At 39.3% G+C, this 26389-nt stretch overlaps 1 protein-coding gene across 7 annotated transcripts in view; it reads left to right on the top strand.

Moving 5' to 3' along the window:
• Nucleotides 1-856: 856 nt before the first annotated feature.
• The window catches only part of LOC131235594 (uncharacterized), a 54100-nt gene continuing 28567 nt past the window's right edge, over nucleotides 857-26389 (top strand). The window contains exons 1-4 of one of the 7 annotated variants that reach the window (XM_058232824.1): nucleotides 872-1045; nucleotides 1124-1226; nucleotides 3189-3293; nucleotides 15067-15152. In XM_058232824.1, the coding sequence (XP_058088807.1) occupies nucleotides 993-1045; nucleotides 1124-1226; nucleotides 3189-3293; nucleotides 15067-15152 (347 nt within the window). In that variant the 5' untranslated portion in view covers nucleotides 872-992. Of the gene's footprint in view, nucleotides 1046-1123; nucleotides 1227-2843; nucleotides 2864-3188; nucleotides 3294-15066; nucleotides 15153-26389 lie in introns of those variants that run through there. The other 6 variants (XR_009166225.1, XM_058232826.1, XM_058232821.1 and 3 more) reach the window with 6 other exon arrangements.

A 26389-nucleotide genomic window follows, 5' to 3' on the forward strand; every position in this document is an offset into this window, starting at 1 on the left:
TCCACATAGCACCGACTAGTAGCTGACTTAATGTATGAGACAGGTGGAAAATGACCATCAGAACAGACCCTCTGAGCTACCAAAGGGTTAGAGAAGATGAGCTGAGCAGGGAGTTGACTCGATAAGGGAGACTCATGACTGAGCTGAAATAGTTGACCCGACTTGAAGATAAGGCTCATAAATAGACCTATAGACCTTGACTACGAGTACTGACCTCGACCTTGACTTTGACAACGGCCTCGACCTTAGATGCACCTCGAGCTCCGAACAGAAACATCCAGAGAGAATCCCGCACTGTATATGGGTGAGACTGCCCAGCGAGGCATCAACTGAAGATCATGCCAATCGAGACATAATCAGAGAAATATCCCAGAGCAGATTCTAACTCCAAGACGGATCCCTCTAGTGTATCTCACGGATCCACTCAGATACGCAAGCTGTTTAGCTAACTTATAAATACATCACCTTATTCAAGAAAAAGGTGCACATAACTATCTTGATTCTATAATACCTATTATGAGTCTATACACCTGACTCAGGCATCGGAGGGTCCACGACTACAACCGGCGCTTCCAATGTCTCTTTATTCTTTATTAATTTGTAGATAGCCATGAAGTGGAACATAATTGGGCAATAACAATATATATATACACACACACACGTTCATTTTTTGTATAAGAAAGTAAAGTAAGGTTTTTCTGGACCACACCACAAAAGCCCGACTATACACCGTTAATGTATCAAGGTGGAACGCGTGTGCCTTAGTATCTTTTATAGGCGCAGCCACATAAATGCTCCCGCTCATGCTGAGCCCAGCTTCAAACTTAGATCCAAATGCCCGATGGATATCAAAATCATCCGGGTCCAGCTGTTCAAGAACGAGACCCGAATGGTGTGGTAGGAGATTCGGGTCCTCATGTTCCGGTTTCTCCCCTATCTCCCCACCACGTTGAGAGAGGGAAAGAGAAAAAGGGAGAGAGCGAGACAGAGAGATGGGCAACGCTCAGTCGCCTTCCACCAACCATCGATTCGTTTCTGCAAGCAGGTGTTTTTCTTCTTTCCATCATCTCACCATTCGCATTCTCTTCTCCTCCTATCTCTCTCATTTTTTCAATGATTTCAGAGCATTCAGCCAAACGGAGCTCGACGATCTGAAATCCCTCTTCCTTTCTCTGTCCGCCCAATCCCACAGCAACTCTCAGTACATCTCTCCCTCTGTTTTCCAGGTCTCTTCTTCTTCTTCTTCTTCTCCTCCTCCTCTCCATACTGACAAATTCGATCTCGCTACTGGAATTTCTCGGGATATTTTCAAACTTTTGGGGGTTTTCTCCCGACATTATCGACAAATCTCGCTAAAAAATGAAAAAATAAATTTATAATTAGTTATGAGAAATGCTCCGGTGCTCTCAGAGCACCGTAACTTATAGTGTTCCTAGTTGCATTGGTCCACTTGGACAGTCTAATTCAATCCAAATCATCAATCCATATTGTTCATCAGGTCCAACTCGTGTTTCATGGGCTACCATACAAATAATGTACCAATCCGACAAATACTAGCCATTGATCAACGGCCTTTAATATGGATGGTCAAGGTTGTTTACACAAAAAAAGGTCTAATCAACAATCTGATCCATCTATTTGTTAGGGTCCATCATGGGTTTCTTATGATTATGAATAAGCAGTTTTGTTAGGTGTTCATAGTCATTCCATCCATAGTTTGGAAAAAGGATGGCTATAGAAAGTAGGGCCAAATTAAGGATGGATATATCATCTGATTAGTTAAATTTTTTCCTAGTAGTCCATGGAATTTGTTCTGGACTTAATAGACGGTTCAGATTGATCAATTGAACTGTACACATGGACTGATCCTACTAGGAGCACTGGAGGATTTCTCATTAGTTATTAATGAATCAGTTGAAATTTTTAATGAATTTCACATAAATATTGGGAAATTCCGCGATAAAATTGCAAAAATTGGAAACTGCTGATATTTCGAAAATCTCATGATATTTCATTTTGATAATTTTTTGAGAAAATATCCAGAGTTTTTCAGAATCCCGACAATATTTCTCTCTCTCTCTCTCTCTCTCTCTCTCTCATTTCTCCTTCCATTTCAACCAAAAGAAAGGATTTCCAAATGGGAGCCTACGGGAAATGAAATAGTGAACATTTGCTCTGTTTTTGTACTAGTCCATTTCCTAAAATGGGTGTATGAGAATCAATCGGGTGGGTGTAGATGTTGATTTTCTTGTGTAATGACAAGTGTCGCCCATTATTCGGAAATCCAGAAAATTGGTCTATTACATCCCTCTGAGGACGTTCCACCTCCCTACAATGTCCTAGGTTGGAAAATCACAGTCACTGATCTTTGGATCTCTCTCTCTCTCTCTCTCTCTCTCTCTCTCTCTCTCCAGTTGAGTGGGTACTATTTCTGTTCTTAACAATCTATTTAGACTCGGTTGAGTCCAATCTGGTTTGACACCACGAGTTGGTTGTGCAAATAGGTCTGATCTGGATGGATTGCCCCTTATCTTGGGTGAGTCACAACTCAACTCAAGACCGAACAAGTCGGTCTCATGGAGGAGAAAAAACCATGGTCTATTTGTTGGGCACAAATTGAAATTTTGCTATCATCCCGAAGGAGATTTTTTGGGCATGGTCCATCCAAGGTTGGATTCAACTAGCAAAAGGTCTGGATTAAGAAGCATTCATCCACTTGAAAGAATTGAGAACCCTTCTACACTACTTGCGGCCTGTTGTTGCATATCTTGTAATTACTCATCATGATGGGCTGTGGTGCAGAAAGCCCACCTGATTGGGCAGTTGTAAATACACAGCGGATGTTCTTTTTTCTTGCCTAGTGGTGAGCCATTGGCTTTTTCAGTTCGGTCTATACATAAATCACTCTGATTGAACAGTCCTGTCTGATTAATGGATTTTTTCTCATTGAGTGTGAATTGTAGGCGGCCCAATGGATTGTCCAATTGATGGGACAATACTGTTATGGCCATCCACTATGGGGCCGTGTAGTGAGAATGATTCTGATTACTAAGGGTCAACCTCATTTCCCATGAAAGGCAGATCAAATGTTCTGCGAACTACTATTTTGGGCCAATCACGTGATTTACCTGCATTTCACCATTTATTATATCAAGCTGCTTAATTGGTGCCTAATTTGAATTTTATAGGAATATTTTGCGATTCATGGGCTCCTCGGTGCTAGGATGTTTGTTTTGGTTACCCAAAAACGGAATGATCATAAGCTTACCTTTGAAGATCTTGTAATTGCTAAAGTAAGCTCTCACTCTTGCATCCAGAGATTGTTATCACATGAGTGAACTATTCACCACCATCATTGCCACCATCATCGTCATCATCGTCATCATCACCATCATCATAGCATTGTCCTGCTAATTGGGTTCACTTAATTATCATGATTGCTTGGTAAAAGTTCAACGACTGGTTGCCTACTTGCTATCAACCCCTATTTTACCTGGGTTGAGACTGCAGGCGTATCGCTACTAGTTGGAGTTGGAATTAAAATAAAAAAGTAAATGAAGAAAGCTCAAGGCTTGTTGAACAATTTAGCCAAAATCCATGTTCACCATATTCAAAATGTCCACCTTTTGGATACAAACACACTACATATCAATATCATTTGAACCATATTTTGCTCATTTGTGATTACAACTGTCCATCATCATGAAATATAGGCACTCCAATTAATTGTCATTTCAACCTTTTTTTGAATATCCATTACTAAAGGAGGCTTCATGAACAATGAGGGTAACATCTAGATATTGATGGCATGAAGTAGTTCTACCAATGCTGTTCTCTTTTGTATCTTAGACTCATAAAAATGGAGTAATGATCTTAGACACCTGGCACAAAGATACCAAATTTTAAAATCATCATAGATTAATTGTAGGTTTGTAACTAATACAAATGCTTTAATTTATTACACCTAACTTCGTAACCGATGACAACAATAAGGTCCATCTAGGTCATGGGTGTGAAGAAGGGTTTCAACTAATTCGGTCAACAAGATTTATCACATCAATAAGTGTTCTTCAATTTTTTAATTAATTTTTATTATTATTGGTGATTGTAGAATTGTAGATTAATGAGAGAAGAAGAGGAGAAGAAAGTTGCGAGAAGAGAAGAAAGGCAAGTTAGGGTTGGACGCCCACCCTCTCCCATTTATATTAATAATAAAAAGTTAATATTACAAAAATACCCTATACATCCCAGAGCAAAATAAACAACTAATTATAATGAGAAATAACTAAAAACAAAGTCTAGATGGGTCGTGTAGTGTTAAGGTCCACATCCCCACATTCGTTAACACTCCCCCTCAAGCTAGAGCATAGGTGTTGTGGATGCCAAGCTTGAAGTATAAACCTGTAGATTGACTATGACTAAGGGGCTTGGGAACACATGTAAATTGATCTTGAGACCAGCATATGGCTTAGAGATATATCCATTGGAGACTTTCTCATGTATGAAGTGACAGTTGACTTCAACATGTTTAGTTCTCTCATAATAGACCGGATTTTTTGCAATGTGGGATGCAACATTATTATTACAAAACAACTGCATAGATAGATTCACTACAAACCACATTTCTTACAATGGTTTTTTGATGTACACTAACTCATAAGTAGTATGAGCCATTGCTCTATATTATGCTTTGATGCTTGTTTAGGCCACAACACTTTGCTTCTTATTCCATGTGACTAGATTTCCTCCTACAAATGTACAATACCCAGTAGTAGATCGCTTATCTATTAAAGAACCTGCCTAATTTTAATTAGAGTACCCTATGATCTAAAGATGATTTTTCGTTTATATAGAATTCTTTGTTTTGGCACTCCTTTAAGATGTCGCAGAATCCGAACAATTGCATCCATAACTGGCTTACCACACTTATAGCAGAAGATATGTCCGATCGAGTGATAGTTATATAGATGAGTTTTCCAACCAATGTTTTATATTTTCCTGGGTCTTCAAATATATCCACTTGATTTCTAACCAATTTTCAATTTAGATCGAATGATGTATCAATTGGCTTAGTACCAAGGAGTTTTGTCACTGTGAGCAGATACAAAACATATTTTCATTAGGACAGATTAATTCCTTCTTCGGATCTGACAACTTTTATACCAAGAAATTACTGAAGATGACCAAGATCTTTTGTGAAAAATGCCTCTGAAGATGCTTCTTAAGATCCTCAATCCACCTTATTGCACTTCTTGTAAGGTTGTAACAATAACATCATCAACATATACCACTGACATAAGAAGACCTAAAGTGCCTTTCCATATAAAGACTAAATAATCAGCATGACTTCGAACAAAGCTATAGTTCAACACAACATTACTAAATTTGTCAAATCACGCACATGGTGACTATTTCAGTCTTCAGCCCATAAATTGCCTTGTCCAATTTACATACCTCGTCTAACTCTCCCTAGACAACAAACACAGGTGATTGCTCATTGCTCCATATAGACCTTTACCAGATCACCATGAAAAAAAAGACATTTTTGACGTCCAGTTGGAAGAGGGGCCAACCATGATTAACTGCCACGGAGAGGATAACATGAATAGAGTTCAACTTGGCAACATAAGAGAATGTTTTAGCATAATCAACACCAAGGGTTTGAGTATATTCATTCGCAACAAAGTGAGCCTTCAAATGTTCAACCATACCATCAGGGTGAAACTTAATGGTGTACACCCACCTACAACCAACAATATGTTTACCGACATGTATTGTTCTGATAAAGGGCAACCATTTCCTCTTCCATTGCTTGCTTCGACCCCTTATGTAACAATGCTTCTTGGTATGACTTAGGAATAGAATGGGAGGACAAATCTATGAAAAGTACGAGATAAGCATTTGAATATAGGGTGATTAGTATACACATGCTAATCTTTTCTCAAGACAATAGGACATCAAACCTATCTCAAGAAGTCATTGGCTTACTAGGCTCAGAAAAGGATATGGCGGATGACATATCATGATTAACCACACTATCTATATGTTTTCATCATGAGAAGACTTAGTTGATGCGTAGTGGGAATGAAGCAGTTAGCAGAGGGAGGAGATTGGATTCTGTCTTCTTCAACTGCAACAAGTTCCAACATAACTTCTACATAAAGAGACTTACTATCTTTTGAGAAGAACGGAGTGGATTCAAAATATTTAGCATCTGCACACACACATTTTGTCTTCGAAGAGAAGGACTATAACAATTATAGTCTCCGAGTTTGGGAGTACCTAATTATTCGGGAGTAAAACTTTATGAGGGGATCTACCCATTAAAACGAAGGCATTCAATTTATTAGAAAACATGCTGTATGTACTACATTCACTCCAAAAATTTTTCGAACATTCATTCAAAGTAATAAAGCACAAGTGTGACGACTTTTCCAATCTATGTCATTGTTTTGTTGTGAGGTGTGGGCACACGATATTTTGATGCAATATACTTGTTTCAGAAAAATAGAGAGCAAAAGATTGGGACATATATTCCTTAGTATTATCTGAATGAAACACAAACACTTATGAGTTAAATTGATTTTGTACTTCTATGTGAAAGGTCTTAAAGATAAAGAATAATTAAGATCTATCTTTCACTAAATAGATCCAAGTCATTCGCGAAAAATCATCAACAAATGTAAGAAAATATTTATACCCTGATCTAATGGAAATTTTAATGTCCCCCAACTATAAATGGACTAAAGAAAAAGGAACACGATGATGTTTACTAAGCTCGCACACTTAACACTCTAGAACTAACATGGACGATAAGAAAGGAATAATGCCTTAAGAATCTTCAAGGATGGGTGACAGAGATGGCAATGCCACTGATAAAGAGAGATGTTCTTCCGTGCTGTTGCACTAACTTCGCGGTCAAGTACAACTCATCATGTTCATGTCCTCCACCAATTTCTTCTTCGTTTTTCTATCCTACAAAATACAATATGAAGTATAAAAGGTCATAAAGTAGTTAAGAGTTTGATAAGCTTGCAAATGGATAAAAGACTTAAAAAGAAAACTCAGGGACATAAAGGACAAATGACAGTGAAAGGGAAGAACTTAGATGAACAATACCCAATCCACATATTTCATATTGTGTAGCATCTATCAAAGTGACAGATGAACCCGTTAACAATGTATTAATGGAGAAGAACTAATGCAGGGGCATTTTCACATCGGGCTTGAGTGGGGTGGCCTGTGGAATGCACGGGCACACTCAGGGTGGGCGGCCCGTGTGAGGTGGGTGGCTTATGTGAGGCAGAACCCATGTGAAGTAGGGACCACGAGGCGGGTTTGGTCGAGGTCCTAACCCATGCGATGTGGGACTTGGGCTATGAGATAAAGGGATTAATTCGCCATGCTTTATTAGTTCGTGCTTTTAGAGCAAGTGGTTAGTTGTCCTGCATTAAGAATGCATTAGACTCACATGTTATATGGTCAGATGCTCTAAAGTCAATGAACCATGGAGTAGGGAAATTGGATCCTAGTAAGCATACCTAAGGTCACAAATGTAGCTGTATGAGCGGAAGTAGTTGTAGAAGTAGCATGAACAGGCCAATTCTATAGTTTTTCAACAACTTCAAATACTTTTTTGAGTAAGCATAATTGTCTCTCTAGACATACTTGGCTATCGAGTTGTAGACTTAGAATTGGCCAGATGAGGCTTGATGTAGGATGCATGATTTAATGCTAACATGCAATGTGAAGATTATGAAAGAGTCCATAAAGTGATTCAATCAACAAAAGATGCTAATCTACCAAGTAATTAAGAGTAAACAATAGGAAATAAAATCTGATTTAACCTAAATCATATGCCCACATGTTAAGAAATCATATAAATCAATTAAAACTAGGACCGATGGAAGGATATAACTTTCAATTTAGCATAGGCACGTTCTACACTCAACGGACATATTTATAGGTTTTATGATCAGGGTTAAGAATAGGAAAATTTGAAATTAGGAAAATTAAGGTTAATGAGAATTGGAGATTTTGGAATTAATGTTTTTAGAAGTTGGAAAAAATAGGAAATTGAAGATCTAGGGTTTAGAAGGTTGTAATGGGAATGAAAAGAGGAAGACAAGAGAAGAAGAAGAAGAATACCTTTCAAAGAAGAGAGAGGAATGATGTAAGAAGAAAAATACTTTTTGAAGATGAGGAAGAGGAAGGATGTATCTTGGGGAATCCACCACCAAACAAGTTTATACCCTTCCACAATTCAATTGGAAGTGAGGGTTGTTTTTTTTTTTTTTTGAACAAAAAAAACCCTAGAAAACAATGAGGAAAATTCCTTCACATAAAAGAGCTTCTCTCTCTCTCTCTCTCTCTCTCTCTTCTCAAATCTCCATTAGGGTTGGAACTCCACCCCCCACCCCCCTGTGCTTTTATTATTAAAAATTCGGAATTAAAAATTCAGCACAATTATGCCACTCACTTAAGTGAAATGCGCCCATCATCCAAAATAAGAAAACTAAAACATATATTATCAATCTCAACAATCAAATAGCTCCTAAAAATAACAAAAAACATAAAGAAAGCAAGATCAGAGTCCGAGGGGCCCAGATCTAAAAGATTTGGTGGCCCCATGGCCTGATCGACAAGATTCAACGGTCGGATCGACATGAAATGGAAATCCTACGACTAAAATGATTTCCTAAGCAACCCACATGCACAATCTCAAAGTGGGGATTTCCTGATGCACGTCTAATGCATGTGGGGTCTTAAAAATGGCCCGGCAGGTCTCATCTGGAACTCGTCTCTCATCTACAAAGAAAGCTGCGCTGATGTGGGTGGTCGTCTTCATCTTTGGTACACGAATAGGTCCTCAGATGTCCCTATCAAGGCTCTTTGCTCTTTCCAATGTGAGATGCCTGATTAGCTCATGTTGGCTTTCTTTGAAGATTCTAGTATTTTTCAATAGAATAATTCATAAGCCAACAATGGGTGCACTTCTTAGGTCCATGAGCTATACAATGACCTCCTCCTGCTTCACCATCACCACCTTGAATCCTTGATTCCCTTTATCATCATGATCACCACCTTAGCCTCAACAAATAAAGGATTTTAAAGCAAGGTTGTCATTGACTCCACTTGTAGTGCCAATAGATATATTGGAGACGATCATACACTTCATTTAGAGATGACATACCTTGCCACTCAAAATCTATGCACGAATTGGTTCGTATTCACGTTTTAAGCTAGATGAAAACATGGCCATATGGAACTCCTCTTGTTGTTGACATTGATTCTCCAAATCAGTAGTTAGGGATTGATACATATTCACCTCATTCCACGTTTCCTTTAGTTTTGAATAATATTCGCCATGTGATTTATCTCCTTGTTAAAGCTCTAATATTTCCTTAAATATTTGATATGCGTCCCAGAGGCGTTTTTGTTGGATAAATACATCTTTCGTAATATATCCCACAATTCTTTTGTAGTATCCAAAAATATTATATTCACACTAATAGAAGGTTCCATACTTTCCATGACCACGTTATAAATCCGAGCAGTCTCCTAGATTGATTGATTGATCATACGTACTAACATTCTCATTAGGTTTTTAAGTGGTCAAGTATTTTAATTTACCCTTGATAGTTAAAAACACTTGGATGGATTTGGACCCTTGAACATAGTTTATTCCATTTAATTTAATAGAGGTTATTTGAACCCCTAAATAATCAAATGGATTTATGAATCTAGTTCTTGAATCACTTTTCTCTTCCATCTAGGAGAAGGGACTAGATTATATGCTGCAAGTTGATACGAACACAAGTTGACCTTTCATGACCAACGAACACCCAACTTGTATGCTTCATACAATACACCACACTAACCAGCCCACATGCCCACACTCTCCAACCAATCGTGAGGGTTAATGATCACGAACATGGCATCCAATGGAGGCAATCAACCTAGATGTCCACACGTGCCAAACATAAGAAGTGATGATCACGAACACTATATCCCCTTCTCACACACGGACCATTATAAATGCTCAGAAACAACAAAAAGAAAAGAAACCCTAGGTTTCTTAAAATATTTTCAGCACAAGAGGGATGAGAGAGATCAAAAAATAAAAGAAGGAAAGAAGATTATAGGATAGAGAGGAGAAGGATGGATTAGATCATAAATAAAGATGTTTTGATACTGTAGAATTATTGATTAAAGAGAGAAGAAGAGAAGAGATGAAAAAAGAGGAATAATTTCAGTACAAGAGGGATGAGAGAGACCAAAAAATAAAAGAAGGAAAAATGATTATAATATAGAAAGGAGAAGGATGGATTAGATCAGAAATAAAGATGTTTTGATACCGTATAGAATTATAGAATAAAGAGAGAAGAAGAGGAGATGAAAAAAGAGGAGAAAGTTGTGAGAAGAGAGCAAAGGTAAGTTAGGGTTGGACGCCCATTGTCTCCCCTTTATATTAACAATAAAAGTCAATGTGATAAAAATACCCTTAACAAAGGCAACAATACCCTTCACATTCCAGACCAAAATAAACATATAATAGCAAGAATAAATAATTAAAAACAAAGTCTAGGTGGGTTGTATGGTGGTACGGCCACATCTCCACATCCATTAACAATGATTTAGGATTCTTGATAGTGGTTGTGTAATCATGGTTATTTTGTCTATTTTTCTATTCTTGCATATTTATGGCTTGCTTCCATATAATGCGACACTAATCGAAAGAATACAGATCAGACATGGTGCCTGTTTCCCTTTTGGATTATGATTGGAGAAACCAAATGTCTGACTTTTTTGGATTCAAATCCTCTTCGCTGAAAAGTTCAAAAAGGCCTGTAATCTCAAACTTCATGAAAAAATTGATAGGACAGTTGGTTAATGTAGGTTGGTGTGTTAATGATGCAAACCTCGGCTTCTGAATAGAAGCAACATAGAAAGAGTACTGAATTTTAAACGAAAGAGTACTGAAAAGAAGAGATCGGAAAGAAAAACTAGAGAGAAAGTTAAGTAAAAGTCCCAAATATGGTATCTCCTATTCAGAGGAATAAGAGAATGCTTAAATATTTGATAATAAAATGCTCCTTATATAATCCCTGACGCAAGCATGCACGAACTCTCAAGACCTAACCTAACTAGCAAAGAAAGAAGTTTCTTGACCACTAAGTCCATTAAATATAATCCAAGTAAGAGTCTTCATTTTGATTTAATTAGCGTAATCCCGCTGAAAATGACATGTACCTAACCTATCAGTAAAAGTAAGGCTAAAAACTAGAGACATGCTGCAATATTGTTAGATCACTATTAAGTTTAGTGCTCCTACCTATTTGCATTGGGTAACTTGGACAGTCCAATAGATTGATCTAAACTGTCCATTAAGTCTAGAACACATTCCAAGGGCTACCGTGCAAAAATAAGACTGATTGGATGATCAAATCCCTCTCACATTCCGCCTTATCATTTGTAGCCATCCTTTTCCTGGCCCATGTATGAGATGGTTAGGATTGCCTAACGGAAGTGATTCTTTAGAATCATAAGCAATTCATGATGGGAACTATCAAATAGGTGGATCAATTTGTTTGTTAGACCTATTCTTCTACAAATGATCTTGATCATCCATATTAGAGGCCATTGTTAAGATGGTTAAGATTGTCAGATCAGTGTGATATTTGCATGGTAGCGCATGGAATGTGTGTTGAACCTAATGGATAGTAGACTAAATCAGTTGAATGGACTGTTTAAGTGTCCCAGTGCAACTAGGAGCACTGTAACTTATAGTGTCCTAAGAGCATTGGAGCATCTCTCTAAAATAATGAAATAATTCTGAAGCGAATGAATTTTGAAATAGCTTGATGGAGACATAATTCTATTTAAGTTATTCCATGGACACCCAGAAATAATAAAGCAAACACCTGGTGCAAAGTTATGCCATCCAAAAAGGTCAAGGTACAAAACAGTTAGAACTACAAAGTGATCTCGGAATTTTGAGCGTTTTGCTTCTGCATTGGCATTGTTTGCAGCCACAAACCCGCATTATGAGAACAATGAAAATTTGCAGATTTTCTGCACGTCTTACCGATATCTGCTCACCGGACCATTTTGGCTTCTGTTGATGTCTTTTTTTTTTAAAATTAATTATTTTTTTTTAATTTTAATTTTTTAATGATGGATAAATGAAAATTATAAAAAGGAAGAAAGCTGCAAAGAAAGAAAGGGAAAAGATCCCCAAAACAACAAAAGAAAAACAACGGGGCAGCGAGTTACTGCAACAACAAACTCAAACAACAAAAGCTGGGGGCACTAGGCCATCAGCTTCTCACAGATACGGACATCTTGCTCTTACTTGCACAAGCTTTAGTGGGGTAATCCTCTTCATAAATTGCCTTTGGGCACCTGATAGAAGGAAATCTTCCAGCCCATGCATAACTGCCAATATCCATCACTTCCTGTAACATATTAGCCATACTCCAAGGATAATAGTTTGTGCAAGCCCAGGAAATAGCATTTCTTGAATCTTGCAATCGTGCAAACTTGACGCAATGCTGTGGTGTCTGCATAGTTTGAATCTCTTATCCCAATTGGCCTGGAGAAATCTGCAATAGTGTCCTGTTGCTGGCACGGAAAATAGCCCCGATACCAGCAAGACGCACATTCCCCCATGAGCACCCATCAATATTAGGTTTCACATAACTGACAGGAGGGGTTTTTGTTAGTGCCGTGTCGCTGCAAAGCCGATGTGTTAATTTTAACCGTTAATTTGATGATCTTGATCATAGATCATGATGACCAGGGGTCCTATGTGGATGTATCATTAATGTCATGACTAGTATGTGTATATTTCTTAAATCATACATGTATATGGTTCAAGGGAGAGGGATTCCCTTGGTTGTCTTTGGGAACTTAATTTTGGACACAATGACCTTTGGTTAAGGTAGTACCCTGTTGTTTCATGACCGTCTTGTCGGTTGTAGGACAAAACTTGTGGTTACCATCATTTTTATATGGTCATCCTGTGTGAGGGAACCGATGACGAATTGGGGTTCGACGACGAGTCAGTGTACTTGTGCTCTACCCTACATAGGAGTGCAAATGTGTCATGAGACTAGGCTCCTAGTAGTGGACTTGTTGGACATTTGCATTGGAGGATCAATTCAAGTCTCTAGACCAAGAGACCGATCATGCCTGCACTATGATTGATTTGTATATGTACTAACTTTGACTAATTCTTAGACCTGAAGACATATAGGGAGTTCAAGTTCTTGATGTAATGTACTTTGGCCCACCTCAAGAAGTTAATTGCAGTGGCTCAGTTGTGGGTGTTACTAGGTTCATGCATTGGGATGTGGTTGAGGGATGTGATCCAACAAGGGATCCATTGGCTTCCTACGAACACTCTTGTGGTTAGTATTTGATAGATCAGACCATCCATCAAGTGGTTTTTCGCTAGTACTGGTTCCCCAAAGGTTTTGAATGGCTTTATGAGTGTTTCAACCATTGTTTTTCTAACTATTAACATTTTTTCATCATACTTGATGATGGTAATTTTGATGATTAAGATCTTGTGGTCCATCATTTGATTTACATGGGATTTGGATTGAGGATGGATGGCCATGTCCAGTGGGGGGAATGGAGTCAATTTGGGTACATGTAGGCAAGATTACATACTTTAGATGTAGTGCTGCATGCTAGAGTCTTTTGAGTGGTGCAGCACCATATTGGTCTCTCCCTACCCTAACTTCTTGTAAATAAGATCCTACCCTATATGGAGAGTACACAAAAAAAGAGAGAACCGTGGATGTCCAAGCCCGCTAGGGCATCACCTCATAGGAGAGAGAGTCTTTGTGCACTACCGTAGCCTTGCTTTAGGGACGATGTGTTGGCTTTTCTCCTTTCCTCGTCTGGAATAGATCTAGGAGAGATCCTTCTACTTTGAAGGTATGATATCGGCAGTCAAACGATATGCGATAATGGTGATCAAAAGGTATATCTACATCTAAAATTTCTGATTTTTTTTCTTAGAAACTTGATGACATCTAAACGGTGATTCTCAAGGCTTAATCAGCTAATATTAACCTTTCGATTTTTTTTATTCTCTGCTGTGTTTCCAAACTCTTAACACTTTCTACATAGTTGAGGATTTGGACTCATCTCTTTCACTATTAAAAATATGCATGAAGCAAAGTGGCAATAAATTCAGCTATGGGAGCAGGGAAGAGTCTGACTTAAAATGTTAACAGGTAGAAATAGGTAGGAAGTGGGAGCGGGAGCGGGAGTGAGAGTCTGGTCCAAAGCCTGATTCGAAGAGGGAGCAACTCGTAATTAGACGGATCATGCAACTATGCATTCCATCCAACTTTAATCTGTTGATGTATCTAAGCCAAAACTTGTGATCTCTTATTTGTAGCTCTATATTTGTACTTTAGTATGTGTAGGTAGCATCATGATCTTTTAGATTTTTAGTCATCAATCTAGTTATCCTTTTGCCTTCCAAAGAAAAAAAAATGATATCCTTATCCTTAAAAAAAGTTATTCTTTTGATAAGGTGAATTTATCTTATGTACCTGACTTCAACACGTTTAATCAACAAATCATTAGGCTTGTGACTAATTGATTTATAAGTGTTTTTTTTTATTTACTCAATTAGTAATTCGTTAGTGCACTCAATCTTTTGTGTTCAAGTTATGCGTTGGATGAGTTGAGAAGATTTTTGTGGAAACATCATATTGCGTTTGACAATTTGGAGAAAGTGACCTCTTCCTCCAGAAATGTATTTTGTTCTAATTTCAATTTCCATGAAAAACAATTATTACCGTTTCCATTTTAAAATGACATATACATTAATTTCCATTATGATTTCCATTTTAATCTACGTTTCCTCCATTTGGTATCATTCTATAGAACATACTCTTGGTTTGATTGAGCTTGAGAAAACATTCTGGAACTGTCACAGGTATTTATGTTTGCGACTTCCTTTTATATTTGTTTGCAGATATTCCACTTTTCCTTATTGTTTTTCATTTTTAATCCATGTTGTTTTTTGTTTTTAATCCATAGGGAATTTATGAGAAAGGAGCTCGAGATGAAGTTGAGGAGTTTATTTATCAGTTAGTGGATGTAAATGGGGATGGCATCGTGGGGAGGTACAGTCCCAACTCCCAACCATGATTGTCTCTAAAGCTGACGGGAACTAATTGTCGACCCTTCGTTTTTTGGACAAATGGGTCTTATGTTGTTTGTAATTTATCACAGAATCGATGTAGAACAATTGAATGAATTAAGTTAGAGAAATATACATGATTGGATCCTCCAAGATTATGTCACGGAGTTGATTGCTTCTTCACTTGCACCAGAAAATAAAATAGAACAAAAATGATTACTTCTGGAGCCACAACATGGAGGAAACCCGTAGGAGTCATGCCAACGGGATCTAGAGAAATCTCACGACTATATTTGAAGGATCATCTTAGGCTGGGATCCCATTGCAAGAATCTAAGAAAGAATCAGTTTTATTCATTCGAAATATCATATAATTATTCCTGTTAAGTCTCATATGTATGGCAATATATATTTGTGGTTGTACACTTTTTCCATATCTATTTTGCATACAACCCCTAGTTCCTTAGCCATCTTTCTTGAATGTATGCATTCATTCTCGATCAAAATGTTGTCGGGTACTTCGGTACCTCTAGCCTCTAGGGGCTTGTGTCAAGGAGACCCCTTTCCCCCCTTTTCTATTCCTGATGGTGGCAGAGGGCTTGAGCAAGGTGTTTTCGGAAGCGGAAGAACGAGGTTTATTGAAGGTTTTAAAGTGGGTAGATCTGGGCCCTCTACCTCCTACTTGCAGTTTGCAGATTATGTGTTATTATGCATGGCTGATGAGGAGAAGATCGCGAATCTTGAGATTGAGGATCATCTAGGTAAGAGCATATTGGCTGGGATTGAGATGTCAGCTCAAAGGGTAGGTTAGTTGGAGGAGATTGTAGGCAGCAAGACCCAAGCTTTTCAATGTCATATCCAGTGTTCGAAATATCGGTATCGCGTTACATATTGCATCCTTGGGATACATATACGCCTAGAGAGTGTTAGTGTATAGTGTGTGTGGTTAGTGACTCTTTTAATGTAAGTGCATGTGCACTCTTTCCTTCTCCTGTAGTATACTAAATGCTATATTCTAATAAAACATTGTATGTTAGGGCATGTTGGCATATTGATGCAGGACATGAAAATTAAATATGATATGCGAGATTTCAGGCTTAAGATCACGTTAGTTCAGAAACAATTACACAAATTCCATATCCCACATGAAAGTCCAAACACTCAATTAAGGGAAATCTATGCTGGTCCAGGCCTACACATGATAGGGCTGGATCAATAAAAATTATGAACCAAACGATACTCAAAGATAAGAAATAACCATCCACTCATGCATAGTAATCAATTCCTAATCCAAGGGAATCACCAATTTCAAATAAAGGAACCCTAGGGTAAGAAAAGGGGGTATAAAATTGGAGAGTTGAGTAATTTGGGATTAGGTTTAGGGATTTTGGGTGAAAGCGGAGTGAAAGAGAGGAGAGCGACGAACCAGAGAAGTACCGTATGCGTGGACAACAACAATGGCCCAGACGCACATGCGTGTGATCTCGGCCGCACGTGTGTGGGGCCCACTATTCAGAAAAAGGCCACCTTGGCCCTGCTCGGCCAGGGATGGACTCCAAAACCCCAAAATCTTAGCTCGATCCGATGTACGGTTTGTGCATGGTGCTCCGCCGAAGTTTCAGCCCTCCTGCAGGGCCAGATTCTGAAATTCTGCTGTGGGGAGGAGAATTGCTGCAATAGATGATTGATTCGAAGTGTAGATGATGGGGTGAGATGAGAATAAGGGATTGTAGAAGACGGATAGTAGAGATGGCGATAGATGGGGGTGAATAGATGTGGCTTCGCACCACGGTAGTTAACCCTTCGATGAAGGGAGGGCTTCGCACCCAATTAGGCTTCACAACTCAGTGAGTTGGAAAACGCAGAATTTTTATTAATCTTCAATCCATTAAAAAAAAGCTACAAGGGGTGCCTATTTATAAGAAAACCCTATACCCCAAAACTCGCGCCATGTCTGCAACCTTTTACTTGGCGATATAGTAAACTAAAATAAAAACTAATCAAAGAAATCTAAAGCGTCCATGATGTTCTAAATAACATTAATAAGCAAAACCTAAAATATGAAATCAATTTGACTAGTGGGCCACGATCATGAAATCCCATGATGAGCTTTTTTTGACCAACGGGCCTACTCTTTTGAATCAAAACTCCATCTTCTAGCTAGGAGGCCCTCCTTGGACGTCGTCATCGAGCCAGATCGATGGTGGGGCCCTCCTTCTGCATACGTACATGCGTAGAGGGGGTGGTGTGTGTGCGCGTGTGCGCATGATGTCCCCATCACGTATACACAACGTTTCCCAAACTCTCTTCCTTCCTCTTTCTTCTCTCTCACTCTTCTTATCTTTTCTCTACACCATAATAATCAAATCACCTTCTACTTGGTATCAGAGCATAGATTAGGGCCTTATGCATCTAACAAGTTGAGAGGCAACATGTCACCTTGCTTATGTTAGCAGGCGTATGGTTAGCATCAGCGCTGTATGGACTCATGGACCCCATTTGAGCTAAAAGTTTAGGGGTTTGATGGATTTTGATTTTAGAAGATTTGTCATGATTTTTGGAGAATTTTTTAGACATTTCAAGGTACTTTTGGCCGAAATAGAGAAATTCAAAAATCGGGTCCCTAAATAGATTTTCTTCAATTGGCCTCAAATCGGTAAGTTTTTCTTTGGTTTCTTTGCTTAAGACGGAGGATTCTTTTAGCTATGATTCATGTTTGAGTGAGTTTTAACCCTAAATGGATTGCGGCTAGGCCGTTTTTCACTCGTTTTTGTCAGATCTGATTCGATTTGTTGTTATTTTGGAGGATTACTGATTTTTTGGGGTTTATCTCTCATTCCCTTGAAGGATTGAGTGAGAAAGAGTTGTTTGAATCAATCCTTCTTACTTGGAGTCTCCTATGGACGACCAAGGGCCCTCATCTCTTGGCATGAGCTCTCTTGAATCTAACCCCTTGCAGATTAACTCTATTAAGTTGAATGGTGACAAGTATTTTGAATGGGCACAATCTGTAAAAGTGTTCTTGGGAGCCCATGAGAAGTTATCATATATTTTGAATGATCGTCCAAGCTCTACAGATGTTACCTACAAGTCTTGGACAAAGGAGGGCTATCAAGTTATTGCTTGGTTGTTGAATAGTATGGATTCTTCGGTTAGCCACTTATTGATGTTTTTATCCTTGACTAAAGACATTTGGGATACGCTTCATGCTATGTTTTCGGAGTCTCAAAAATTTTCATGGGTATTCCAACTTATTCAAGAAATCGGTCGGTTCCAACAAAACTCAAAATCATTAAAAGATTACTATTCGACACTTTGGGGCATGTGGGATGAGTTGGACCTTTATCAGCCCCTTCCAAATGTAAAGACGATCATGAACATGCTCTTAAGCAGCTGGATGATACTCTTATTATGCAGTTCCTAGCTAGGTTGAACTCTGATTATCTTAATATTCGGGATCAGGTGGTTGTGTAAGATCCTCTTCCCTCATTAACGATAGTCTATGCCATGTGCCAACACGCTACTGTCTCCTCTCTCCCTTCCCATTCATTTATGCCATTAGAGTGTTCGCCACATCTTGTAGGCGACCAATCTTCTTTTCTTTTTGTCCTTCGGGCACCATCCTCGAGTTTAGGGCATACTTTTTGGTTATGGTGGTCATGGTAGAGGCCGTGGGGGAGATCGCAGTCATAGTGGTTGTAATCTATGTAGCACGGTAGATGCAGATGAGGACGTGATGGTTCCTGCATCTGTTCACATTGCGGTAGAACCAATCACACTGTTAATTATTGCTGGAAGCTCCATGGTCCTCATACATGTGCCGCTACTTCTGTTGTTTCCACAGTTGCTCCTGAGGGATGGTCTTCCACCCCAGCATTTGAGCAGTCTTCAGGGGAGTCTCTCATCATTTTGTTGGTTGCTTATGATGCCCTGATGCGGCTTCATGTTCGTGATATTCTTGAGCCTTCTCATGTAGGTTCAACTCAGTCAGGTACTGCTCTTCTTGCGTCATCAGCTCCTACCTCCTAGGTCATAGACTCTAGAACATCCTCCGATATAACTGGTAAGTCACAACTCTTCCACCTCAGCAGTTGAGCTGTCTTCACGGGGGTCTCTCATTATTTCCTGGGTTGCATATGGTGCCTTGATGTGGCTTCATGTTTATGATATACCTGGACCTTCTCACGTAGCTTTGGCTCAATCAGGTACTACTCTTCTTGCGTCATCATCTCCTACCTCTTGGGTCATAGACTCTAGAGCATCCTCCCATATGACTGGTAAGTCACATCTCTTTTCCTCTGATTCTCCTTCTCCCCACACTCAATATGTCACAGTCGCAGATGGAACCCAAAAGTCTCATCTCTGGGATTGGTTCCATCTCTCTTTATCCTTCTTTGCATGTCTTAAGTTTTGCATGTGCCTCGTTTTCCATTAAACCAATTGTTTGTTAGCTCTCTTACTAAATCATTGAATTGTTATATTATCTTATTCCCTTCTCATTGTTTGTTCCAGGACCTACAGATGAAGAGAGTGATTGGTGGGGGGCATGAGCAAGGAGGCGTTTATTTTCTCAATGATACACCCGTTGCCGCTTCTAGTACCCATTCTCTGGATCCGGAGTCCATGACACGGTGGCATTGCCACTTAGGCCACCCATCATTAGTTAGATTAAGATTTTGTTTTCCTCCTTATCTGTCACTAAATCGTGATGTTGCGATATTTGTGGATTGTCTAAACATCATTGGACTATGTTTCCTCCTAGCTCTTCTAGGAGGAAACTTCAACCTTTTGATATGGTTCACTCGGATGTTTGGAGACCAGCCCTAGTTACCTCCACTTTTGGCTTTAGATACTTTGTCACCTTTATTGATGATTATTCACGCATGACTTGGGTTTATCTTTTGAAATCTAAAAGTGAAGTGTTTGATATGTTTAAAGTGTTATCATGAAGTGTGCACTCAGTTTTGATGTTCCATCAAAACCCTCTATTCTGATAATGGGAGGGAATACATGTCCATTGCTTTTGTGTCATTCTTGTAGGAGCATGGTATTTTGTCGTGGACATCATGTGCTTGTACACCCGAACAAAATGGTATTGCAGAACCAAAGAATCGTCATCTTCTTGAAGCTGGTCGCACCATTCTCCTTGGTATGCACCTACCTAAACATTTTTGGGGTGATGCTCTTCTAACTGCTACATTTCTTATTAATCGTATACCCTCACGTATACTGACTTACAAATCTTCATTTACTATACTGTATCCTCATGACAATCCCTTTCCTCTACCACCTAAAGTTTTCGTTTGCACATGCTTTGTTCAAATTTTGTATGGAAGTAATGATAAATTCAGTCTTAGGGCAATTAAATGTGTCTTCTTAAGGTACACTCGGAGCCAGAAAAGGTATAAATGTTATGACCCCTCGACTCGTAAGAAATGTCTCTGCCGATGTAACCTTCTTTGACGATGTTTTTTTTTTCCCCAGCTCCAGGTTGATCCCTTTGTGTTCCTCTTGTGAGTCAAGCGGAGCATGACTCTTACCCTATTCCTCATTCCATTAGTGATCACGGGAAAACTCCTCTCCCCTCCGTTCAACATCCTGTTGGTGATTTGGGTGACCTTAAGCCTCTGCGGGTATATCATCGTCGAGATAAATCTTCACATGCTCAACCATCCAACCTTCCACTCACTTTGGATGTTGGCTTAGGTGACTCTCCTACCTTGAGTCTGGATCTCCCTATTGCCTTGCGCAAAGGATCACGATCTTATACTCGACACCCTATTAGTAATTTCTTTTTATATGATCATCTTTCACCATCCCTTCAGTCGTTTGCAGCTTCCCTTTCATCACAGACTATTCCTCGGTGTCTCTCACATGCTCTTCAAAGTCCTGACTGGACTAAGGCGATGATAGAAGAAATGTCTGCTCTTGAGAAGAATCATACTTGGGAGCTTGTACCACTCCATTCTGGGCATAAACCTATTGGATGTTGATGTGTTTACACGATCGAGTTCCTTCCGGATTGCTCCATTAATCGCTATAAAGCCCGTATTATTACTAGGGGCTACACGCAAACTCATGGTGTGGATTACTTCGAGACTTCTCTCCAGTGGCCAAGCTTAATTCTATTCGTGTTGTGATCTCCTTGTCCGTCAATTTATCTCGGCCCTTGTTTCAACTTGATGTTAAGAATGCATTTCTCCATGGGGACCTTGCAGATGAAGTCTGCATCAACCTTCTGGCTTTGTTGCTTCCCCGAATCCTGCGCTTGTATGTTGGTTGAAGAAGGCTCTTTATTGACTCAAACAATCCCCATGTGCATGGTTCGAAAAATTTAGTCAGGCTCTCATGAAGTTCGGCTTTGTTCGTAGTCATGCCGATCATTCCCTCTTTATATGTCGTCGATCGACATGTATCATAGTTTTCTTGATATTGTTCTGTCCGGTAGTGATTCGGTTGGACTATGGGAGGCCAAAGAATTTCTGAAGACCAAGTTTAAGATTAATGATCTTGGTCCTCTTCGCTACTTCCTGGGAATTAAAGTTGGTCGCTCCTCATTCGGGGTGGTCTTGTCACAATGAAAATATGTGCTTGATCTTCTCATGAAGACCGGCATGTTAGGATGCAAACCGGCTACTACCCCCAATCAATACTTCGTAGAAGCTTCGATCAGATGATGGTGCTCTTCTTTCTGATCCCGGGATGTATTGACGACTTGTAGGCTGGCTCATTTACTTGACTCTTACTCGCTCAGATCTCTCCTTTCCGGTGGGCGTTGTTAGCCAATTTATGCAAGCTCCTCGTTCTTCACATCTCACGACTGTATACCGCATACTTCATAATCTAAAATCAGCCCCGAGTCTTGGCCTCCGCTTTCAGTCACATGGTCATCCTTATCTTTATGGTTATTCTAATGTCGATTGTGTAGGTAGTATTTGTGATCACCGCTCTACTTTCAGCTTTTGTACCTTCTTAAGTGGCAATCTTATCACATGGAAGAGCAAGAAGCAACTGGTTGTTGCTCGGTCCTCGGCTGAAGTAGAATATCGTGCTATGGCTCATGCGACATGTGAGCTGGTGTGGCTTCACACCCTTCTTAAAGAACTTAACTATCCTCCTTTGACTCCTATTCCTCTTCATTAGGACAACCAAGCGGCCATCCATATTGCTCGTAGCCTGGTTTTCCACGAGCACACCAAGCATATTGAGGTCGATTGCCACTTTATTCGGAAGAAAGTTGCCTTTAAGGAAATCATTACCCCTTTTATTTGATCCAAGGATCAACTTGCTGATGTTCTTAAAAAGTCTTTGAGTTGAGATGCTCTTCATCATGTTCGTGACAAGTTGGGCATGATAAACGTCTATGCTCCAACTTGATAGGGAGTCCAGAGAGTGTTAGTGTACAGTGTGTGTGGTTAGTGACTCTTTTAATGTAAGTGCATGTGCAGTCTTTCCTCTTTTCATGTAGTGTACTATATGCTCTATTCTAAAAAAACATTGTGTGTTAGGGCATGTTGGCATATACACAACATTTCCCAAACTCTCTTCCGTCCTCTTCTTCTCTCTCACTCTTCTCCTCTTTTCTCCACACCATAATCATCAAATCACCTTCTACTATATGTATCGGTTATCGCACGGGATATATCGTTTGTATCACGTACTTTATCGCACTTTTTGGGAAACATGGGGAAACATTGGGAAAATGGTTGAAGTTTTCAATGGAACTTCAGGGATTGTTAAAAAAGATTTCAACACCTTTAAATCATAACGTCTCAAAAAGAAGTGAACGTAATAGGTTTCCTTTAATTAGGATTGTAAGCTATGCATTGTCTGACTGAACTAATGCAACCACATTCAAATTGAATGCATAACATTGAAAGTGTATGTGATGATCATTTCATCAAACAATCCTAAACACTTCGGAATTAGTCTCAATTGACAGCTTGTTGAAGAGAAATTCTGGAAAAAAAAAAACATGGAGAAAATGAAGAACCAATGGATATCGAAATCAAGGCTTCAACTCCATGATTTGTCATGCAAAACATGAAGAACCTATGGGTTTATAACCATTCGACACTGATTTAACATAATTTCAACAAAAAAAGGGATCAGAAATTGAAAATGCTCACCGGATCGAACATGTGGGATATATCGGCACTACCTGTGTGTTTCATATCGCACAGGTGGGATACAAGTTATATCATGGGATATATCTGCTGATATCGTCAATACTCAAAATGTTGGTCATATTTGGGCCTTCGTTCTTCTAGATCAGTGCCATTTGCTGCCTTGCTATGGAGCTTCGTATCGACTCCAAGAGTTGCGGCATTCTTGTGGGTAGTGGTTCACGACAAAGTCCTAAAAGTAGAGAACCTATAGTGTAGAAGTCTTGCTATCCCTAACAGGTGTGTCATGTGTAAAGCAACAAAGGATACTGAGAATCACTTATTTATGCACTGTCAGGTAGCATCCAAAACATTGAGCCGTTTTTTTGGAAAAGTTCCTCATCAAGGGTCTCTTCGCGAGTTGATTTGGGAGGAATTGTGTAGCTGGGGCATCGGACCTTTCAAGAATCAAGGGAGAGTGTTGTAGGATTTGCTGTCATTTGCTATAGGGTGATTTGGAGGAAAGGAATAGTTGGATCTTCTACAGGTCACAGCCGTTCATGATATTGGTAATTGACAAGGTGGTCAGCTCTCTCTTGGAACGGGAAGCCAATTTTATGTCATTCAAATCTCAGATGTAGGCAGATGTTTGAGAGGTCTGGGATCAGATAGTTGGCAAAGTGCTGATTTCCAGTCCTTAGCCAACTGGATGGCTACCCCACCTTGGACGTGGAAGCCTAATGTCAATGGGGTGTCCCATGGCTCTTACGAAGCAATGGTTATCTCAGGTGTTTTGAGGAACTTCAAGTGTCAAATCCTGATGTCCATTTCGGGCTCAATCCCTCCTTGACCTCCATTCCAAGCCGAAACCTTGATGATTAGAGAACTGCTTGTGATTAATTGAAACTGGTTTTGAGTGCCCAATTATTGTGGAAGAGCAGTCAGGCAAGGTTACTCACTGGGCATAGCTGGGGCTGAACCGTGGGTCTTCATTCCATTTTTAATGTCATTATGTGTCTCTCTCTTGAAAGAAGCAGAGCCTTGAAACTTCTTGCCCAAAAGTTAACTAACCTTCGAGTAAATAGTCCGCATTTGTGATCAATTCCTTGAATTGACCCAGACGTTTGATCAGGTGAATATGGATGATCGATCCTTAGTCTTGATCTTGAATCTAGATGCTTGAATGGTCGTACTCTATATCTACTATCTGGACTATTGGATAGGCCTGATATATAGTTCGGGCCATTGAATGGGTTGATCTGCAATTTAAACCCTCAAATGGGCTTAATCGCAAAATCGACCACATTTGAGCCTTGAACAGATGAGCGGGTAGCTTGACTTCCCCACCATCATAGAAAAGAAATTTCTTTAATTCCCCTGGCTTAAAGGAAACACATTCTCGAGTTTGAAGCTGGTGTTGATCCATGGTCCAAAAATTCACCTCTATGTCACTTCTTCTGCCTAGGTGGAAATTGTTGATGAAGTCCTATGTGTTGGATCAACATCTCACAAATGAATTGGGGTTGTAGATTGCACCACTTATTTTTATCTAGTTGTGCCGTCTCGATCTTCAACATCATCTTCCACTTCTTGGATGGTGGAGATACTTGCCTTGAATTTTCACTGGCTTCATGGAATTCGTCCATGTGCTCTTTCTTGGCCGCCTCAATTTGGTGCAAGATGAGAGTGAGAGGAGGCTTAAGCTCCGGTAGCTTCTTTTCTTCAAAATTCTTCATTTTGGCCATCCATTTGGCCTTTTGATTGGTACCTTAAAAAATAAAATAAAATCTGCCCTTTGATTGGTTTCCTTCACCATCATTTGTTACCCTAAAAGGGTTTCTTTGTTTATCGATTTATCATATGATGCATATGTAGAGTCACCACTCATCTAATAGTGAATCCTACATGTTGATCAGCTTGGGTCATGATGCTTCTGTAAACCTCGTGGGGTTTTCAGTTGAGTGGCCTTAGATTCTACCACCGGCATTTCCTTTGGATCGTTCATTGGTTCATGTAGGCTTTTTCTCAAGGCTTTGTTTACATCTAGATCTTCTCATGCATGGGATTGTTAAATTGCATAGCTCTATGTGTACATGTAGAGTGTACACAATCTTATTTGTTCCTGATGAACAACATATTGATGTATATCTCATCGTTATTATCTTTTACTTATCTTTTATATATCTTTTGGTTATTTGATTTGTTTTGCTAATTATGTCTTGATAAATAGAAGATTATCTTTGTAATTGGGAGATTATAAATAAAGAATTCGAGAGTGGAAAATGGATACTCTCATCTTCTTTTCCTTATTCCTACATGGTACCAGAGCGCCTTGGCTGTTTGTCTTTTCTATTTTGAGAGTCTATCATCCATCATTCTCCCTTCTTAGACCCTCAATGATGTAGGAGTATATTTGCACTAATCATCATCATACAAGGTCCACCTCCAATCCAACCCTTCAACATCGTTATTATTGCTAAATGATTAGAAGACTACTCTGATTTAGATCTCTCAAGCTTCGACTAAAAACCATTACCATCACCAATTTACGTTCGAATCATTATCGAGCCACTGGAAGAGCCACCGATTCCAATCGCCACCACAAGAAGTGTTGTAGTCAACGATTCAAATTCCAGTAATCAAAAGTGCTATTAGAAGCTGGCAGCCACCGGATGTGCCAATGGTTCACATCCCAAGAGTCATTGAAAGTGTAGTCTACCTTTCCCGCAACTCCCGGACTCATCGGCAACTTGGGATCAATGTTTCGATTGTCGTCGATAATATTGACATTTCAGTGAGATTATCGTTGTCGAGGACTCTGCAAAACCGAAACCCCACTATGTCGTTTCTCTTTAGGATATTGCCGATTTCTCGGAGAAATTATCGATTTTACAATAAATTGATTTATCGGGGAAAAGAATGTTGTAGTCACCTACCAATTGCCAAAAACATTCCAGTGTAAATACATGTAAAATCGAAAAAAAAAAATAAAATAGACAAAAGCTTCGAATTGGAATTTTTGAGAGAAATTTGTTTGTCGAAGTGTTTTTCAGTGCCATTGGAGGAGTTTTGGTGCATCTAAAAGTGGATTCAGTGGGCCAATCGCGGATTGACAA

The sequence above is a fragment of the Magnolia sinica genome, chromosome 19 (assembly GCF_029962835.1).
Source record: "Magnolia sinica isolate HGM2019 chromosome 19, MsV1, whole genome shotgun sequence".
In the NCBI taxonomy this organism is placed as follows: Eukaryota; Viridiplantae; Streptophyta; class Magnoliopsida; order Magnoliales; family Magnoliaceae; genus Magnolia; species Magnolia sinica.